The 22,111-nt window shown below is 43.2% G+C and overlaps 1 protein-coding gene across 2 annotated transcripts in view; it reads left to right on the top strand.

Moving 5' to 3' along the window:
- ABCA3 (ATP binding cassette subfamily A member 3) overlaps positions 1–22,111 on the top strand; it is an 899,850-nt gene that overhangs the window by 800,678 nt on the left and 77,061 nt on the right. For both annotated transcript variants that reach the window (XM_082262135.1, XM_082262134.1), the window contains exons 3-4: positions 15,945–16,025; positions 18,000–18,252. In XM_082262135.1, the coding sequence (XP_082118261.1) occupies positions 15,972–16,025; positions 18,000–18,252 (307 nt within the window). In that variant the 5' untranslated portion in view covers positions 15,945–15,971. The remainder of the gene's footprint in view (positions 1–15,944; positions 16,026–17,999; positions 18,253–22,111) is intronic.

Here is a 22,111-nt window from a genome sequence, read left to right as displayed (position 1 = left end):
TTTGTTGCTCTTCTCCCCCATGCAATAAAGTGCATGTAGCACTTGTCCCATCTTTCTAGATTGCATTATTGTTGAGACAGGTTGGTCCACAACAAACACCCCTCACTGCTGTCTGGCCACACGTCTAACAAGTAGACAAATGTTTAAATAGCTGTGATCCACAGCAATTGTCTAAGAAAACCCATAGAATAATCAATCTTTCCTCCATGGATGGAAGGAAAGAAAATTGTTTGATTCCCAGTCAGTGTTGATGGGGGAATGCCTCCTACAGTGCTACTGTGTTCTGTCAGCAGGGGGTGGGGGGCATGGGGAGCCTTTGCTGCCAGGAAAACACAATGATTGCTGCTAGTGGCTTTAGCCCCAGGCAGTAAAAATCCAACAACTAGTTCTACCCAAGCTGATCGATGGATCGATTTGGGTACAATCAGCCTTCCCATAGATGGATCAAATTTCAGTCGGTCCCTGCTGAACTGGATGAGATTCGATCCATCTATGGCCGGTGTTCTGCCAAAATCTCCAACCATGTCACTTCCGGTGACTCTGCAGCAGCAATAATTGGAGATTTAGACGGGATGATGTATACACTACGGACCATGTGTAAATGGGAAAAAAGTTGTCAGCCATGTTTTTGGTTCAAAACGGGTGGAATAACAGTGTCCACTCATTACATTGTGTACCATAGTGTATATGCTGCTGGTGTTCTATGAAAACAGCAACTCGTCAAAATCTCCAATTATCGCTGTTGTAAAATCACTGGAAGTGACGTGGTCTGAGTTTTCGTCAGAACACCGATTTAAGGAACCAGGAGTTTCCAGAGGTAGGTATCACTAGGTATGCAAGGGCAGGTGTCAGTTTCTTTGTTCCACCCCCTCGGTCTTTGCAATGATAACTAGGATGCAGTTGGCCAGGCTGCACAGCATCACTGATTGCTACAATGTAGGCAGCCAGGCCACATAGTTTCATGTGCTTCCTTTGAGCAGGTGGTGATGCATTTCTTTTTGAGGCAGAGCGTTTGTAGTGCTACGTTTCTGTCTATTCTTTGGCATTAAGGCTAGTGCCCTTGAGATTTCTAACCTGTAGACACAAGATGGCAGCAGATGAGTGGAGCCCATTAATCTGCGTGGATTTAGAGAACACAACCCTATGTAGACATTGATTTACCATTAAAGTTGTTGTTTTTCCTTACTTTGCAGCTTGCAGACTTCTAAAGTTGCTGTCATCTGTCTGCAGAGCTGCTCTTTTCTGCTGCTAAAGCACTTCTAAAAATAAATAGTTTACATAGGGCATTGCCTCTGAAGGCTGATTTTCAGTTGACTTCTGCAAATTCTATGATAAAAGAAAAGGAATTGGCAGCACTCCAGGTTGAGTCAAAATCCAGGTTTATTGACTGGACATCCAAATATGACAATCGTGACAAGGTAGACGCGTTTCACACACTGACTGTGTGCTTAATCATTACAAAGGAGTCATCAGTGTGAGTGTGAGTCATCAGGCAATTACACCACCTTGAATCTTTACAAAAAGTGCAGCGCTAAAGTAATTTGAATAATAATGTGGCAAGTGGAGAACCACAAAAAAAATATACAATATAAGCAAAATAGTGTCCAAAATACTGAATAAAGTCCCAAAACAGAAATGCAAATGAAAATGAATCCGCATGCAAGGTGTTGAGGAGAACAATCCTTTTCAGTGACACCCAGGGAAAAGTGGAGGATGGGGACACCTCTGTGCACAAGTATCACAAGCAGCTTACCAGAACTCCTTGGCTACTCAATTTAATGAGACAGCCTCTCCCAGCAAGATGTTATACCAATGTCACCAGCGGTTGTCAAGCTCCAATGCTTCATAATCACTCCATCATATAAGCATGAGTATATAAAAAGAATAAAAGCCCATAGCGTAATTCCGTAACATATAAAATCCAATTTATTAAAAGAATACTACTCACAGTGAGAAGGTAAAAAACAGGTACATAGAACAGTGCGGCGTCCCGCAATTGTCAAAAACAGCATCAAGCAATGTAAAGCAGCCGGCTCCGTAAGGGGGCGTGTGGACTTTGCATCTGGAGTCGCCAACGTTTCGTCATCAAAAGACTTCGTCTGGGCGTTACATTACCTTGAGCAGTGACTCCTTGTTTGTTCTGCAAATTCTACTTGGGATGTGACATTTTTAAACATAATTTTTGATTCTCATTTTGTACAAAATAACCACACTGGATCTTATGCTAAATTGTTTTTCACCAGCAGGTGGTGCTGTTTGATGAAGTGTGGAAGTGATCAATCAACCTGATTGTTAGATCTCTTTTAGGCCCCTTTCACACCTACGGACCGTTCGTCCATTTTTCATCCATTCGTTGACTGATGAAAAACGGACATTGATGCATTCCTATGGAGAAATGGATATAAATGGATGATCATTCATTTAGACCCGTTTTTCATCCGCTTCAGTCAACATCTGTTTTTTTGAACGGATGAAAGCCCTATTTTTCATCCGTTAAAAAAACGGATCGAATGGAAAAACTGATGAGTAAGGATGACAAATGGATGTAAAACTGATGTTGACTGAAAAAAAACTGATGCCAAAAAAACGTGACTGAACGAATGAAATGAATGTGTAAAAGGGGCCTTAGGTTCTCCAACATTTTAAATGTAAAGTTTGAGGGTTGTCTACTTGGACATGGATTGTTTCGGAAGTCCCTGGCACTACATAGTTATATATAAATCTGAAAGTTATTGTACAGAGCTTATAACAGGTGTGACCAGCTTAAAGCAGAACTTTGCTCATAACAGCTTGATAAAAAAAAAATAACATTCTTTAGCAAGGAACATACATTCCACATTAAAAATTGGGCTACCAAAATTAGTGTGTACTGTAAATTGTATCCAGTTTTGCTCCTGTTTTTTCATGGAGGAGGATGCCATTTTGCTGAAGCCCAGAGCCCCTGAGCTGCAGTAAATCTTTAGGCTGTCAGCTGCTCAGCCCCTAGATCAGGGCTAGTGAATTAAAATTCAAGGAGGTTCGGTAACTAAAAAATGTTTTTCGGCTGACGTCTGAATCACAAGTCTGTACCATGAAAGATTGTACGCGTCTTCTTTCCTTTTTTGGCGCAAGCCGCACGCTTTTCTTACGGTTTCCTCCACACACTCTAGTAATACTCTATAAATGTCCCCAATAGCGTTCCCTCTTACATCAGGTGCCTCTAGCAGACTAATTCATTACATTCGAATGCCCACATCAGACTACACCCATAAATCAGTTGCCACCATCAGAGTATCACCCTATATCAGGTGTCCCCATCAGAGTGCCCCCTTACCTCAATTATTTCTGTCAAAGTGCCCACTTACATCAGGTGTGCCCTCTTACATAAGGTGTGCCCATCAGAGTGCTCCCTTAACATATGTGCCCATCAGAATGCCCGCTTAACAAAATGTGCCTATCAGCGTGCCCCCTTAACATATGTGCCCATCAGCAGCCATGCCCCTAATAACATGTGCCCATCAGTGTGCCCCCTTAACATACAATTTGTCCATCAGCATGCCCCTTATTTTATGTTCGGTTCATTCTGATGGGCACATTTTATGTTCAGGTACAAGCACATTTTGTTGTGCCCATCAGAGTGCCCCTTAACATAAAATGTGCCCATCAGAGTGAACCTTAACATAAAATAAGGGGCATGCTGATGGGCACATTTTATGTTAAGGGGCACACTGATGGGCACAAACAAAACATTCCCATCTGCGTGCCCCTAAATATAAAATGTACCCATCAGTGTTGCTCTTGAAATAAAATATGCCCATCAGCGTGCCCCTTAACATAAAATAAGTAGTATGCTAATGGGCACATTTTATGTTAAGGGGCACTCGGATGGGCACATTTAAAGGTAAGTGCAATCTAATGGGCACAACAAAATGTGCCCATCAGTGTGCCCCTTAACAAAATATGCCCATCAGTGTTCACATTAAAAAAAAAGAAATATGCCTATCAGCGATCACCTTAGGAAAAAATATGCCCCACATAGTTTACGAGCAGGAGTCAGCACAATTGGTAAGCTGCAGGGGGCAGAAGCTGAGAGATATACCTCGCAAGGAGTGAGACCTGCGAGCCACAAGCAGCAGGGGGCAGGATGTGCACATAACTTCACACCCCTAATTGTGACCCCTTCCGGAAGCGAGAGCTGCGGTCAGGAGCAGGGGGTTGGGGCATGCACACACACAACGTCACTGGTTGCTGGGAAAACCCCAATCCCAGCAAACCAATGACTGCTGACATTCAGGCACTACACTGGCGGTCCGGGCAGGAGCATCGGTCGGTCCGTGCTCGGACTGCGGGCCGCCATTTTAATGACGTCTGCTCCAGATTTTCGACACAGTGCGAAACATAAGAGCAACTGGGCATGTGCAGAGCAGGGTGATCCAGTGCAATACTGGATTTTAAACAGTATAGGCACTTATTTTTATTGCTTAACATACCTGTACCTGCAAAAGGGGCCAGCCTCTAACATCAGCACTTTCCTACTCATAGACCCAAACCAAGTACGGAGATATTCAGAGTTGGATGTTATATAAGGCCCCTTTCACACAAAGGGTCCAATCAGGTCTGCCTGCCAGTATTTCCGGTGGACCTGATAGATATTAAAGGAACACTCTAACCACCTTGATTTTTTTTTTCAGTAAAAACACTCCTTATAATGTAAAAATACCTAAAACCGCTAAACGCGGCTAAAAAATTGTTACAGCATTTATTTGCGTTTAGCAGCGTTTTTTGGCATTTTGTGTTTTTACAGCTCAATGGCCTCTGCCCCTGAATGCACAGGCTGTTTTTTTTTTTTTTGCTCCAAAACGATGTAGTGTATGAAACACCTTTCTTCTGTGCTCAAAATCCAAGCTCCCCGACTACTCTTCCCATGGGACTCACATATGGCGTCTCGGATGGCTCAGGTCTAGTTGCCCTTAAAGGATTGGGGTAGTCCAGAAGTCCTACAAACAAAAAACACATAAAAAAGGGGCGAACCGACCTAGCGCATTATCCTCAATATTGGCTTTATTAATATAATGTAGAAATGGCTACTCACAAACAAAGGGGAAAAACTATCATATCAAACTCAATTGCTTGAGTGTCAGGAGTAGTCCATAGAAGTGTCCATTGTCCTGTTAGGATGACGACTGACGCGTTTCGAGGCTTCGCCTCTTTGCCTCTTCCTCTTCCGTTTTTTTTTTTTTTTCTACTGCCCCCCTAAGCTAGAGAGTGCAAATTCAGTCACACTTCTGCAGAGAAACCAATCAGCTTCTAAACTCAGCTTGTTTAATTAAGCTTTGGCAATAAATCCTGGAAGCTGATTGGTTTCTCTGCAGAAGTGTGACTGATTTTGCACTCTCTAGCTTTAGTAAATAAACCTCACAGTGTCAGACAGCAGATGTAAATGCGTTTCAGCCTTGTGGGCCTTGTTTACCTATTTTTACTTACTTACCTGTTTAGGAGGTTTTTACTTAAAGCGGAGTTCCGGGCACAAAATCGATCTTTTTTTTTTTTGTGCCCGTTCGCTAGTTCTCCATCACCTGAAAAGGAATTGGATAGTTAGGTTCTTTTTTTTTTTTTTTTACTCACCTTGTAATTGAAGATCGAAAATACTCACCTCAGTGTACTTCCTCCCTCAGCGCCGCGGCTCCGCCGTCACTTCCTGTCTCGCGATGATTCCTGGGAGCTGAACGTCATCGCTCCCAGGAATCAATGCGACGGCACCGGCCCCGCTCGTCACTTCCGGGGCAACGCCGCATTCTCCTGCTAAACAGCTTCTGGGCATGCCCAGAAGCTGTGGAGGAATGCGGCGCCGCACCGGAAGTGACGAGAGGGGCCGGTGCAGGCGCATTCTGGGAGAAGAGGACGCGAAAGAAGACGCAGAAGAGGACCGCGCTGGCTTCAGCTGCCCACAAGAGAGATGGCAACGCTGTGGAAGAAATTTTATAAGTGAGTATTTCATCTTGCAGGTAAGTGCGAACCGGGACAGATCAGAGGCTAGCCATTGTGGAATGTACTAGCCCTGACTGTCCCGGGGGTATGTTCACTGAAAAATGTTTTCTGTGCCCGGAACTCCACTTTAAGCAGCGCTGGTGATGTCAGCAGCGCATGCGCACTGCACTCTCAATGGAAGGTATGCCATCCACTGAGAGAGCTGTGCCACGGCCGTGACTCCTGCATGCATGCATGCATGCATGCATGCATGGGAGCGATGACATCGCAGCTTGTCCAATCCGTTAGCCGCAGCTCGGGAACCCGTAAGGCCAGCTGAAAATGGAAGCCCTGTCAGTGGTGACAGCGCGCCGCTGGAGGGCTTCATTTTCAGGTAAGTCTTTCATTTTGTTCTAGTATGTGATGCATACTAGTACATTATGACAATAACTTGCAGGGAGAATTTTTCTTATTTTTTGTTTTTTCACGGTTTACTACCGCTTTAATAAATACATTAAAATAATTTATTGCAGCCAACAACATATTATAATAGGTTTTGTTTTAAATTTTCTGAAAAACTCTACACCAGTGGCCTGAAAAGTGGATCTACTGACATACAAGGGGTTCAAATTACTTTTGTTGTATAAATAGGCAGTGGGTATATTATACTTGCAATCAACCAACTGATATTATCCCCTTGACTTCACTAGGCTATTTTTTTATTTTTGGCACTGCGTTGCTTTAACTGACAATTGCACGGTCATGCCACAGTGTACACAAAATTTCTATAATTTTTCTTCCCACAAATAGAGCTTTCTTTTGGTGGTATTTGATCACCGCAGCATTTTTATTTTATTTTTTTGCACTATAAACGACAAAGACCGAAAATGTTGAAAAAACCCTGAATATTTTTTACTTTCTGCTATTAAACAAATCCAATAAAAAATGAAAAAATCGAATTTCTTCTGTATGCCAATATGTATTCTGCTGGATATTTTTAGTAAAACAAATCCCAATAAGCGAATATGGTTTTGGTTTAGGCGAACGTTCGAGTCTACAAACTATGATGTATACTGGAATTTTTTCTTTTTATACTAGTAATGGCAGCAATTAGCGACTTATAGCGGAACTATGATATTGCGGTGATGGATCAGCGCGGAGGACGTGGGCAAGGCTTCGGTGATCGTCTTTACTCCATGAGCCAAACCTCTTCCCACTAGAAGCCAGCGGGAAGGCTGGGGTTCCCAAAAGGGGGGTCATGGGGCCCTGCAATTTAGATAGTTTGCTGGATGTGGTCAGTCGGTCCCAAATCTGAAGAGTCTGACAAATAAAAGTACAAGAGGGAGGTGTAACCTTGCAGTGAACATCAGGTGTCCACGGCAGGGTACAGAGGTCTATTAAATGGAGGTGGCGTTCCAGCTGGACACACAATTTAGATGAGTGATGGTGGAACCAGTCCACAATGCGCGTAAGTACCGCTGCCTTGTGGTATAAAGAGGCATCGGGTACTTCCCTTGGGAAGGGAGAGTGCTGCCTATCTAATCCTAGGACAGGCCGCTTGCCAAAGAAATTTGGAGAGCTTCCTAAAGTAGGAATAAACACTTGTATCCTTTGGAATAAATACAGAAAGCGGAAAGTACATCCATTTTCAAATTATTAATCCTCCCAAACCATGAGAGTCTCTTGGTGGCATATGTGGTCAAGTCTGATTGGCTTCTGAGAAGTAGGGGCTCAAAATTCTCAGCAAAGAGTCAAGATGCATCGGATAGTATGTTAATTCCTAAGTAGCAAATAGAGGAAGATACTGTCTTAAAAGGGAATAAAGATGAAAGTTGGCGCAAAGTCTTCTCTGGCAGCGATATATTGACAATCTCTGACTTGTTATGATTAACTTTGAAGTTTCTCACCTTCCCGAAGTCTTGAAATTCTCGCACAATTGAGGGCAATGAGGAGAGTGGCTGGGTGACAAACAATAGAATGTCGTCCGTGAAGAGAACAAGTTTAGAGTGTATGGGGCCCACCTGAACTCCTCGGATAGATGGGTTTGTCCGTATGGCAATGGCTAACTATTCCATCGTAAGGACATAGAGAAGGGGAGAAAGGGGGCATCCCTGCCACATCCCGTTCCGAATGTAAAACACTGGGGACAATGAGCCATTGATTCTAATTCTAGCCGACAGGGAAGAATATAGGGCCAGGATCTTCAAAAGCATGTGTGGGCCAAACCCGATCTGTTGTAAAGATAAACAAAGAAATTGCCAATCCACTTTGTCAAATGCCTTTTCAGCATCGACTGTTAACAAGCAAAGAGGAAGATCTTGAGCATGCGCGTAAGTAGTGAGAAGGAGAGCTCTGATAGTGTTGTCTCTTGCTTCACGTCCACTTACAAAGCCAACCTGATCCATGTGTGTCAGGTGAGGTAACAAGGGTTGCAGCCTATTCGCCAACACTTTGGCATATATTTTCAGATCCACCCCAATTAATGAGATGGGTCTGTAATTCGCACAGAGGGATGGGTCTTTATCTGGTTTTGGGATAAGGGAGATATGAGCTTCAAGCGTCTTGGGGTGGGGGAAGAGAGACTGCTGAACAGGAGTTAAATACATTGGTCAAGAAAGGGACAAGGAGGGAAGCAAACACTTTATAGAATTTGGGGGTGAAGCCATCAGGGCCCGGGCTCTTGCCAGTAGGAGTACCAGCGATAGCCTTCGCTACTTCGTCTTCTGAGAAAGGCTGCTCAAGTTCATCTATAGTATCGACATCTAATCTTGGCAGAGTGGTCCTAGCAATATAGGATGCGTGGTCTCCTCTGGGGAAGGCAAGGAATCTAGATTAGGTTCTGGAGGTATATTGTGCAAAAATTGGTAAAAATCATTAAAGGTCTGAGCAATTTGTGAGAGAGCAGTAACTGATTCACCAGATTTGCCCTGAATGTGGGAAATAAAGGTAGAAGGAGACTTAGGATGGAGGGAGCGGGCCAGAGGCTTACCACATTTATCCTGCGATTTATACTGATGGAGTGCTAACTTGTCAGCGTAGGTGCGCGCTGACGCTTCATATAACTCCCTGAGTTGTGACCTGGCCAACGATAGAGTAGTTAACGTATCCACAGTGGGAGCCTGTTTGTAATCAGTTTCTAAGGATTCAAGTTTGTGAATTATGGACATTATGGCAGACGAACGTTCTTTCTTCAAATAGGTCCCTATTTGAATAAAGGCGCCCTGTAAGACAGCTTTAATTGTCTCCCATTGAATGGGGAGCGAGGTCGTGTCTGTCATGTGATCCGCAAAAAAGTTAAAAATGTTTTTTGTGATACGAGAGATACACTCCTGATTCAAGAGCAGGGAGTCATTCAGGCGCCAAGTCCACTCCTTGATGGGGGGTGGAGGGAAGCAAGAAGGTGAGGAATACAGGAGAGTGGTCTGATCCGACCATAGAGTCTATGTCGCACTCGGGAGACCAATCTAGACAGCTATGATCTACCAAAAGGTAATCAATGCGGCTATAGGACTGATGGACATGAGAGAAATGAGTATAGCTCCGGGATTTAGGGTGAAGTATCCTCCACACGTCAACAAGATGTAAATTGAATAGGACATGCTTCAGGGCTCTCAGCTTAGTAAAAGGTATTGAGGAACAGGAAGATGAAGAATCTAACAGAGGATCGAACAGGATATTAAAATCCCCTCCCAGAATGAGCTTGCCCTTCGGGAAACCTAAAAATATGAAAAATAAAATTACTGCGCTAACTAAAAAAGTTTTTTTTTAGTTAAGTTTTTTTGGTTTTACTGTTTATCACCTTCGGGAAACCTGACAGGAGCTCTAGGTACTACAGGGCCGTTGAGACCTTGTTGACATTTGGTAGATAAATATTATCAACCATAAGCTTAGTGCCCCAGAAAGAGAACTTCACAAACGCATACCTTCCCTTGGGTCCGAGACATGGTCTTTAATTTGGATAGGAAGTGTTTTGTGGAAAGCAATGGAGACTCCTTTGGATTTTTGCAGTGGATTGGTGCTGTGGATCCACCTGTTGAAATATCTGTTGAAGCAGGAAGGAGCAGAGTTAGAACAAAAGTGTGTTTCTTGGAGGAGGAGCACATTCACTTGGCTCTTGTGCATCTGGTATAGGATTTGTCCCCTTTTAGAGGCTATATTAAGACCATTGGTATCATAACACCCCAATTTTAGCTTGGGGCGAGAACTGAACGTATAGGCCATAATGGAGTGTGCAGAGGAGGGAAGGGGAAGCAAAGGAAAGGAAGAGAAGAAGGATCAAGGAAAAGATTAGGGAGCAGGGAGGGAAAAGAAGCAAGAGAGGAAGGAAGGAAGAAATAGAAAGAAAAAGACACCGAGGGGAGTGTCCAACAAAACTAAAGTGTTTGCGGAGCAAAACATTACGTGCTTATCACGCTCTGGCACAAACTGTGCCAAACCTAATGTGGGAGAAAGGTCGAAGAGGAGAAATCTGAGATGTGATCCTGGCAGTATGACAAGCATATAAGAAGAGTAATAAACACACCCTCTAGAAAATAAAATAAGCGGGAATAAAGTAACACTTGTTCATTGATAATTAACAGAAAAACAACAGCACTCTAAATGGTCCAATGATGCATCTTAAGCAGAATGCAGTCCTCAATTCTCCATCAGGCTTCCACACAAACCATTGGCATAGCCATTGCCCACAAGGTCAGCAAAAGCATACCTAGGACTGTGGGTGGGGGAGTGCATGTAAACAATAAAACAAACCATAGGTAGCCAGAGAGAGTAGAGAACATGCTATACAGCTACATCTTGTAATAACTAATGTAGAGCAACAGGTGCCAAGGTCCGTCCCAAACTCCAGCCAGATACAATTCACTGGCGAAGAGCAGGGTAAGAGCATGTCCAGCCAAAAGCCCCAAGCTCCAATATGCCCATTCCCTGAAGTCCTAAAAGTGGCCATGGGGAGAAAGGCATCATTGATGAAAGGACATGACTATAGTAGATCTGATAGGAGTTGATGAAATAAAGATGACCGTATCTAGTCCATCGGTTAAGGCAAGTAAAGTTTTCAGCGGCCCTCCAATACAGGGACTATTTAATCTTCTGGCGAGGTAGAGCATCTCATGCCATGATTCATAGACACAGGTCTGGATCTTGGACGTCTACGCCGCTGTGGGAGAGGAGACCGTCTCTGTAACCTGGTCTGTCCTCGGGGGGGGGGGGGGGGGGGGGTCCAACCAGTTCGGAATGTCTATCAGATCTTGCTCAAGGAAGAGGAAAAGATTAGGGAGCTGTTCCGGCTCTGAGAGGACAAATTTGTGGTCATAGCGAGTCACCTTAACACTGAATGGATGACCCCAAGTGTATGTTGCACCAGCTTGTCTAAGAAGGTCCAGTAGGGGCGAAGCACCCTCCTAATGTATAGCGTGTTGCAGGACAGGTCTCAATAAAGATGGATGGAGGAGCCATCAAAATCCACAGGCCCAATACTCCAACTTTTCCGCATGATTTCCTCCTTCAGGGTATAATAATGTACACGGCAAAGTGCATCTCGGGGACGGCCTTCATGGCCCCCTCCCTGACCTCCCACTCTATGGACCCGGTCCAGTTCTATGGGTAGTGAGTCCTCCCTTCCCAGAACCATAGGATGGAGATAACAGTGGTTCTCAGGTCAGCACCAGTTGTGTCCCCTCATTTGCCGTGACCTGTTGCTTTAAAGTATTTAGTTCTACCCGCATTGATGTTTCCATTTTAACTTCCCAGGACTCAAAATCCATCCTGAAAGCAGACAATAGTACTGCAGCTTCAGACCCAAAAGTTCCTCCAGGTACTGCAGGGCCAGAATTGATTTGTACTTCGGGATGAGACACTGACCTGCTTGTAGAGGCTGGAGGAATAGTCTGCACAGCCTGTGTCTCCGGTGTCACTTCCCCACTCGCCTGTGCTGGTACTGAAAAGGAGGGAGGGGGCTTTAGCTTTTTCCCTGCAGCTCGGCCTGGTGCCATCTTTTCCAGCCTGGGGGTCCGAGGTTCCGGGGGAGCTGCGCAGAGTAGGTACCTCTGGATGGTCCCCTGCTGTAGCTCAGCAGGGTGAGAGCTATCCATCGGCATATAGATTGATTTGTGAGAGTCCTGTATATCAGCCGGCCACAGCCGGGAGAGCACAGAGCTCAGAAGCACATGTCTTCAGCCATGCATCGTCGGCCACACCCCCCTGGAGAGGTAATTTTTAATAACATTCAATTACAATATGACTTGTGTCACAATTTTTATGCTAGATTATTTTTTCTTTGTTTGCAATTTTTTTTTTATGCCCCCCCCCCCCCCCATGAAAGTGGAGTTACCCTTTTTAAGTGTGCTAGTTGTAATCCTGCAGTAGTATTTGGCTAGGTTGCTAACTATTGGCAAAGTTTGCTGAGCATTGAGTCCCAACTTTTTTTAGGTAACATTGTAAAGGTTACTTTGAAAAATATTTCCAACATGATTTTCCTATTTTTTTTTTTTTTTTGCTTTATGTTCATTCTGAAGTTAAAGCTTTTCTTCCTCATATCAGGTCCTCCAGCAAGGAGAACAATGATCAGCACAATATTTACATCACCAAATCTCAATTTATATTTGGTAAGACTTGACAGAAGAGCCTTAACCTCTTGCCAACCGTATTACTGCGGCAGGGCGGTTCGGCTGTGCAAAATCACTGTGATTTCGTGCACGAGGTCTCGGCGGTGCGCGCGCGCCACAGCCGCTCTCCCGCTGTGTTTAGACACAGCATGAGGCGGGCCACGGAAGGAGTGGCGGCGATTGCCGCCGGCCTCCCGCGATCGTCCGATAAACTGACAGAAGACCTGCCTGCTTATGTAAACATAGCAGGCGAGTCTTCTGTTAGACAGGCAGGGAGAGATCAGAAGTTTCAGCTAAGCTGGAACTTCAATCTCTCTGTGCCTGTCACAGAACCCTTCTCCCACACAGTAAGCATATTTGGGTATACATTAACTCCTTTGATCACCCCCAGTGTTAACCCCTTCCCTGCCAGTGTCATTTATACAGTAACAGTGCATATTATTTAGCACTGATTACTGTATTAACCACTTGCCAACCGCTGCACGACTCCGCTCATTCACTAACGTCCCCGCGCGAGTGACCGGCGGCTTCGATGTCCGCCGGCCACTCGCAATCTCCCGCTGGAGAGGGAGAAAGGCAGGCGGCTAATGTAAACAAAGCCGCCTGTCATTCTGCCTGAAGTAACTGCAGAGACTACACGATCCTGCTATGTAGGATCGTATGTCTCTGTGGTTACATCACTAGCCACGCCCCCCCCCCCCACAGTTAGAATCACGCCACTAGGGATACATTTAACCCACTGTTTACCAATAAAGTTAACCCCTTCCCTGCCAGTGTATTTTTACAATAACAGTGCATATTTATAGCACTGATTACTGTAGTAATGTCACTGGTACCCCCAAAAGTGTCAAAAATTTCAGTCAAGGGTCTGATCTGTTCGCCCCAATGTCGCAGTCCCACAAAAAAAATCGCAGATCGCCGCCGTTACTAGTTAAAAAAAAAAAAAAAACAATAAAAATGACATAAATCTTTCCCGTAGTTAGTAAACGTAATAACTTTTGCGCAAACCAATCAAAATGCGCTTATTGCGATTTTTTTCACCAAAAATATGTAGCAGAAAACAAATTGGCCTAAAATGTTAAAAATTTCTGATTTTTAAATTTTTTTGGGGAAAATTTCATATAAAAAAAATGTGAAAAATATTGTTATTTTTTCAAAATTGTCGCTTTTTTTGATTATAGCGCAAAAAGTAAAAATTGCACAGGTGATCAAATACCACCAAAAGAAAGCTCTGTTTGTGGGAAAAAAAGCACGTCAATTTCATTTGGGTACAGCGTTGCACGACCGCGCAATTGTCCGTTAAAGTTACGCAGTGCCGAATCGCAAAATAGGCCCTGGTCTATTAAGCCAAATCCTCCGGGGCTTAAGTGGTTAATGTCACTGGTCCCCAAAAAGTGTCAAAAATGTCAGTTAGGGGCCCGATCTGTCTGCTGCAATGTCGCAGTCCCGCTAAAAAATGCTGATCGCCGCCATTACAAAAAACAAAAAAATAAATAAAAATTCCAAAAATCTATCCCGTAGTTTGTAAACGCTATAACTTTTGCGCAAACCAATTAAAATATGCTTTTTGGAATTTTTTTTTTACCAAAAATATGTAGCAGTATACAAATTGTGAAAAAATAGGTTGTAGCGTTAAACATAAAATTAGTGAACATATAGTGCATATGATCAAAAATAATGAACTCAGTCCATAAAACTGCAAAAAAAAAAGTCCATATGGATAATCAGTGTCAGTGTAAACAAGGTCAATCCTCCTACAGTGGTCCTTCACCCAAAAACAGAAATGCGCACTCACCAGACCATGTTGCTGTCTTATTAGGACAGCTAATGCGTTTTTGTATATTATACAGCAGGTCTTGAGCCAGAAAGCAAATCAGAAGAGAGGATGACACCGGAGAAAATTCACACGAAACGGCCGTAGAGCAGTATTGCATGCCAGAGGTCCTAGCCACCAGTGCTATTGTGGGTTCTGGTGGCTTTTCATGTAAGTGATATTCTGAAGATTGGACCTTTTGTGTTTGGCTTTTTCTTGTTTTTAGTTGTCTTTTAATAAATACTACACTATGGGAAGCATTTTCTCTCTTGCATATCTATTGATATAACTTCCTGCTGGTTGGAGTACTTGAAGGAATTTTCTCCAGTGTCATCTTCTCTTCTGATTCTGATTTGAAGCCGACCAAACGGACAACTTCTGTCGAACAGGGTGCCATACACACGGGCCGAATGTTGGCCTTTTTTTTTTTTTTTCTTTGAATGGGTCTTAAGATAAACAGAGCCAGTCTGCCAAACTATGATGAGGACATTCTGGGTCAGCTGAAGCCTAAAGCAGACAGTACATTTACTGTTTTTTGCATTAATGGGATGAGGTCAAGAGAGGTGGTCTGTAATGTATCCAGAAACATGAACTCCCAAATATTTGAATACAGGCACAGCCTGGATGTGGAACAGGGTAGCCACCAAGTGTTGTGGTAATGGGCCAATAAGTAAAAGTGTGTCTCAGTTGAGAAACTTCTACTATTGAGCCCCAAAAAGGGGGAAAAGCGTTCAAAGTGTTCTCTAAAAGTGGAGAACAGGAGCTTCCGAGTCTGTGTGCAGCAGACACCTTTTTTTTTTTTTTTTAAACAAACTTATTGAAATTTTCACATTAAACAATAATAAACCGTAATGGACACCATTTTGTTGAAGTTGAGATTTGCATTTCCTTTCAGTTGCCTGTATTTTGGGATCTGCTGATTGTTTGGACTTAAGATTGACCGGGTTTGTGTCAGGCTTACATTGATTCCAACAGGGCTTCACGTATTTCATTGTAATCTTCTTCAAACTCTGCGGTGCGTCATGCCTCAATTAATGTACATATCATGTCTGTCTTAGCCCTTCATCCCTGCTCTTCAGGTGTGCACACTCAGCATAGCTTCCCTTTCTGGCATGCATGTGTTGCAATACTTTGCGTCATTTTCCTTCTTCATCCCTCTACAGAAGTGCTCCACGCTCCCTAACAGGTAAACTTCTGGGACACTTGAGCGACAAGAGCTGGGTGTTCAAAGAGAGAAAATCAGGGATTTCTACTCAATGGGAGTAGACTGGTGAATTTCAAAGGACATTACACAATTCCAGGCTGTGTCCTTCCTTATTACGACACAGACTGAGGTGCACTGGAACAGTGAAGAAGCCTGCTGAGGAACGCTCACAGATCAGCAGAGGTTCCTTACTGCAATGCCTTGTATCGGATCTGCCTAAAATGTTGGTAAGGAGGGGCAGAAATCTTTGCATTGAGCAAGCTTTTGAAGGCTTAATATATGCTACATAAATTTAAAAAAAATTATTTTTTGGCAACAGAGCCCTAGGTCTTTAACTGTCTTTTTTTACTAGCTCCTAACATGCACGCTTTTGTTACAGGATCTCCTCTAGCTGGATTGACTCAAGATGGGTGTATTTAGACAACTGGGCCTCCTTCTGTGGAAGAACTACATATTGCAGGTGAGTCCATGAGATGTAAGGTTATGGAACATGTTTTTGTGTGCACTTATCTGTGTCTGTTCGCTTGCACTGAATAAGAAAGCAGAAACATCTCTACTGGAACAGCCAGAGAATCACCCTTGAGGCAAATATAACTGTGCAATTGGACATAGATAGTGTTCGTCACAGTCCCAAGGATAGTTTTGGCACCTGATTGGTTACATTTAATTTTGTAGGGCGGTGTTTCTCAACCTTTTTTCAGTCAAGGCACCCTTTAAAATTCTGCATAATGTTGAGGCACCCCATTCTAAAATGGTAAAAATGAAACTAATAGTTTTACATAACGCAGCAACATCCACACATGAAGGACACCCAACGTTAAAGGTGATTTATTCTTCCAAAGCAAAACACGCCTTTGCACTCAGGTACTGAGTAGTATTCCAATGTTTCTCTTCCTCGCTCAACTAATGTGACCCCAGAGCTGACAAAAAGAGCAAGGGTGGGGCAAACAAGGATGCTGTGCAGGCGCCTGATGTCCTCCTTAGCAACCAATGTCATTGGTTGTTAGGAGGCCAGCGAAGGTTGTATTTGTGCACAATGAAAACCTGTGGCTTTCTGTAACTAAAAGGCAGGCTTGATCCACCCTAGGGTTTGTATATAGTTTTTGGGCAATTTTTAGGAATGTTGCCAAAGCAACCCTGAAAAAACCTGAAGGCATCCAGGTTGAAAAAGGCTGGTTTAGGGGTTAGTTCAGGAGTTATAATAGGGTTTAAAATTGGGACTAGGGTATCAGGGTTTGGGTGAGGTGTTGAGGTTAGGGTTTAGGGCAGCTTTTTTCAACCTTTTCAACACAGAGGAACCCTTGAATTAACTTTTGGGTCTCAGTGAACTCCTGCTAAAATTACTATATCTACTACTCATGATACATTAGTGTGGTCACTGGAATGAATTCTCTTTACGCTTGGGGTAATTGGGAAGACTTACCCACTTGCAGATAGCTAAAAAGAACAGTGTCTGTAGGAACTTATCTGAGAGATTCTTTAAGGAACCCCTAGCAATTTCTGGAGGAACTCTAAGGTTCCATAGAATCTTGGTTTAGAAACCCTGGGTTAGGCGATTGAGGGTTCAGATGAGGTGTTGAAGTTAGGGTGTAAAATGAGGAAAGGTGAGATTGCAGTTTGGGTTATAATGTTGGGCAGAGGTCAATTTTAAGGGTTAACCTTAGGGTCAAAGTTACGCGTTAGGGATAGCTTAGAGGTCAGGATATGCATTATATAGGAACCAAAAACAGCCAGCTCTTGCCTCCTGGTGCAGATAATGTAATGCTTTGCTTTTCACATACTTCAACTTGTCTGTCAAATCAGACTTGATAGGTTAGTTACAAATGCCAATTGTAAAGGAGAGAAAGGTATTAGTTACCTAAAGAAACCAATCAGGTCAACTGTCCTGCCTTACATGGGGAGATTATGGAATGCCGCTAAGCCTCTGTTGGGTGTTGTTCACCTCTCCAAATATACTTCCTCAATGCTAAAGGAATCCACCTCTAAACTGATTAAACTAGGGATTTTATTCTCCAATGGCTAACAGGCCAGTGTCAACACGGGGACTATCTTGTTTAAGGATGGTAAATACGAACAGAGTTTGACCTCAGTAACAATACCTATGGCTTAAACCTGTACTACATTCATAAGAGAGAACAGTTGACCCTATCCCAATGTTTGGCACTGGGTTCAGGTGACTTGCACTGATAGTCAGATTTTTCACTTTTATACACTTTTACTGACTAAATATCTTGATAAAGTTCCTTTGCAAAGAACCCAAAGGTGGGAACAAGATCTAGGAAACATATCTGCAGATTAGTGGGAGGGGATTCTTAGTATGATGCTCAACATTACATTATCACAATTGGGCAGACTAGCTAACTTTTTTTTTTTACTTAGGGCATACCATACAGCCCAGTTCTATACTATATAACTTTGCTTTTTCTTTTCACAGAAACGCCAGGTGCTTGTTACAGTGATTGAATTGGCTCTTCCACTGCTCTTTTCTGCCATTCTCATCGCCATACGGCATAGGGTAGAGTCTGAGAATTTCCCCAATGCTACATATTACAAGCCTATGCAGTTTCCTGCTCTACCTAACATCTCTCACAAGGGATCCTGGGAGCTGGCGTATGTTCCATCACACAGTCATGCTGTCTGGAACATCGTATCGCATGTGGAAAAGAAACTAGGCACTGACATTAAGGGTAAGAGATACTGTGCTGATAATATTGCCTGTCTGTCTTTGTGATATGTCGGACTCTGGTACTGAATTCCATCCGCCTTTGAGGGAAGGGTTGATGTGACAAAGAGGCTGACAATGCCTTCATCTGCATTTCTCTCCTGAAGGATAGCACCATTTTTGTTCAGGCATCATCCAGGGTAACTGTCTATTTCCTGGACTGAGATGCTGGCTCAGACAGTCCAACCTGGTGCACGTGCAGTTCTTGGCTTTGTTCACAAATATCTGACACAGATCAGTCGTTGCTGCAGCCTCTCAACTTGCTACTACTCTTTGATGCTCTGACATTAATGCATTTCAGTGGTTCATGCTACCAAAAGGGATAGGATCTGTGTCAACTGGCTTTGGGCTTGTGGAGATGGCTTCAGTTTAACCTCTTTCGACTGCCCCGTGCATATTTTTGTAGCGGGGGGGGGGGGGGGAGGGGTTAGGGCCTTGAAGCCTTCTTTGTGCTACAGCTTTGCATCCATGTAGAGTCCACTCACAGCACACTGACCAAGCTGTCACTGACAGCTCCTGAACTCCATGAACAGTTGGAAGCTGGCAGAGGAACTTCTGATCATATGACTACTGCTACAGCCAATCACAGCAGTCACATAGTCAGGAGCGGCATTCACCTCCTGTTCTTCAGGACCCCTTATAAGGCTGGCAGTAGGGATCACCACTGGGTTAACGCAAGTTTGAGACCCTTCTAAGATAACTTAAAATTCACTGACAGTTGCATTTAACCTGTAGTTGACCTTCTCTTGACCTACAGTGGGTACGGAAAGTATTCAGACCCCCTTAAATTTTTCACTCTTTGTTATATTGCAGCCATTTGCTAAAATCATTTAAGTTCATTCTTCTTCCTCATGAATGTACACATAGCACCCCATACTGACAGAAAAACACAGAATTGTTGACATTGTTGCAGATTTATTAAAAAAGAAAAACTGAAATATCACATGGTCCTAAGTATTCAGACCCTTTGCTGTGACACTCATATATTTAACTCAGGTGCTTTCCATTTCTTCTGATCATCCTTGAGATGGTTCTACACCTTCATTTGAGTCCAGCTGTGTTTGATTATACTGATTGGACTTGATTAGGAAAGCCACACACCTGTCTATATAAGACCTTCCAGATCACAATGCATGTCAGAGCAAATGAGAATCATGAGGTCAAAGGAACTGCCTGAAGAGCTCAGAGACAGAATTGTGGCAAGGCACAGATCTGGCCAAGGTTACAAAAAGATTTCTGCTGCACTTAAGGTTCCTAAGAGCACAGTGGCCTCCATAATCCTCAAATGGAAGACGTTTGGGACGACCAGAACCCTTCCTAGAGCTGGCTGTCCGGCCAAACTGAGCTGTCGGGGGAGAAGAGCCTTGGTGAGAGAGGTAAAGAAGAACCCAAAGATCACTGTGGCTGAGCTCCAGAGATGCAGTCAGGAGATGGGAGAAAGTTGTAGAAAGTCAACCATCACTGCAGCCCTCCACCAGTCGGGCTTTATGGCAGAGTGGCCCGACGGAAGCCTCTCCTCAGTGTAAGACACATGAAAGCCCGCATGGAGTTTGCTAAAAAAACACCTGAAGGACTCCAAGATGGTGAGAAATAAGATTCTCTGGTCTGATGAGACCAAAATAGAACTTTTTGGCCTTAATTCTAAGCGGTATGTGTGGAGAAAACCAGGCACTGCTCATCACCTGTCCAATACAGTCCCAACAGTGAAGCATGGTGGTGGCAGCATCATGCTGTGGGGGTGTTTTTCAGCTGCAGGGACAGGACGACTGGTTGCAATCGAGGGAAAGATGAATGCGGCCAAGTACAGGGATATCCTGGACAAAAACCTTCTCCAGAGTGCTCTGGACCTCAGACTGGGCCGAAGGTTTACCTTCCAACAAGACAATGACCCTAAGCACACAGCTAAAATAATGAAGGAGTAGCTTCACAACAACTCCGTGACTGTTCTTGAATGGCCCAGCCAGAGCCCGGACTTAAACCCAATTGAGCATCTCTGGAGAGACCTAAAAATGGCTGTCCACCAACGTTTACCATCCAACCTGACAGAACTGGAGAGGATCTGCAAGGAGGAATGGCAGAGGATCCCCAAATCCAGGTGTGAAAGACTTGTTGCATCTTTCCCAAAAAGACTCCTGGCTGTATTAGATCAAAAGGGGGCTTCTACTAAATACTGAGCAAAGGGTCTGAATACTTAGGACCATGTGATATTTCAGTTTTTCTTTTTTAATAAATCTGCAACATTGTCAACAATTCTGTGTTTTTCTGTCAGTATGGGGTGCTATGTGTACATTCATGAGGAAGAAGAATGAACTTAAATGATTTTTAGCAAATGGCTGCAATATAACAAAGAGTGAAAAATTTAAGGGGGTCTGAATACTTTCCGTACCCACTGTATATTTGACCTGCTTTTAATGTTTTTTGCATTCCCATATATTGTATGGAAATGCAAAACTTGTCTGAAGAAAACAAAAGCCGTTCTATACAGACCCATATGTCTACTATTTCAAGAGGTCATGGTATGCACTACACTGTGGCTCTGTGTACACCTCTTTTATTATTGAATAGTGTTAAGCCAGCCATTAATGGAGCGATTTTGATTGCAGGAAAGAAAATCACTCACTTCCCCCATCAACACAGTCAGTGTTGATGGGGGGGGAGAATCCCTCCTGTGGAGCCATTATGTTTGCCTGGCAAGAGGAGCTTCCCCCGCTGGGAGAGCACAGTGATAACCGCTAGCGGCTTGAATAGCCGCTAACAATAAACGCATACAGAATCCTACAGGCTGGTTGTACCCAAGTTCATCAGTTTCTGCCTGCCCATACATGGTGCCAATCTCAGGCGGTCCCTACTGAACTGGCCAAGATTCTAACTGTCTATGGCCAGCTTTAGGAAATTCTAATTAACAGTGTTCCACCCCTTTTCGGGTCATTCTATTCTCGCTATGAGTCATTTAATTCTTTGTGAATTTGTATGTGTGTGTATATGTATTTGTCATTTCAGACTACAAAATGTATTATAATAGCTATGATGGCCAGCCTAAATCCTGTAGTGTTGACTATGTAAATACAATTCTCACACTTAAGCAATTAACGCAGTTAAATATTCCACAGATTCTTACAGAACCAGTTTTGACACATATTCATTACATTTTTCATATCTTGCAAACTACATAAAGTACACTACTCAGGCAGCAGTGTCTAAAGTGTTTTTTTTTTTTTAAATAAAAAACCCCTTCAGCTCTGGAAGGTTTTATCCCCTTAATGACCAGGCCATTTTTTGCGATTTGGCACTGCGTTGCTTCAACTGACAATTGCGCAGTCATGCGATGCTGTACCCAAACACAATTGATGTCCTTTTTTTCCCCACAAGTAGAGCTTTCTTTTGGTGGTACTTGATCACCTCTATGGTTTTTAGATTTTGCGTTATAAACAAAAAAACAGCGACAATTTTGAAAAAACTCAATATTTTTTACTTTCTGCTATAAAACATTCCCAATAAAAAAATTAAAAAAATCACATTTTAGGCCAGTTTGCATTCTGCTACATATTTTTGGTAAAAAAAATCCCAAAAGGCGTATATTAATTGGTTTGCGCAAAAGTTATAAGGTTCACAAACTACAGGATAGATTTATGGACTTTTTATTTATTTATTTATTTATTTATTTTTTATTAGTAATTGCGGCGATCAGCAATTTTTGTCGGGACCGCGACATTGCGGTGGACAGATCAGACACCTAACATTTTTTACATTGTTTTGGGGACCAGTGACATTAATACAGTAATCAGTGCTAAATAATATGCACTGTTACTGTATAATGACACTGG

Source organism: Pelophylax lessonae (assembly GCF_965119305.1).
Source record: "Pelophylax lessonae genome assembly, chromosome: 6".
Lineage (NCBI taxonomy): Eukaryota > Metazoa > Chordata > Amphibia > Anura > Ranidae > Pelophylax > Pelophylax lessonae.
The sequence above is the reverse complement of the archived record's forward strand: the minus strand, read 5'-3'. Positions and strand labels throughout refer to the sequence as shown.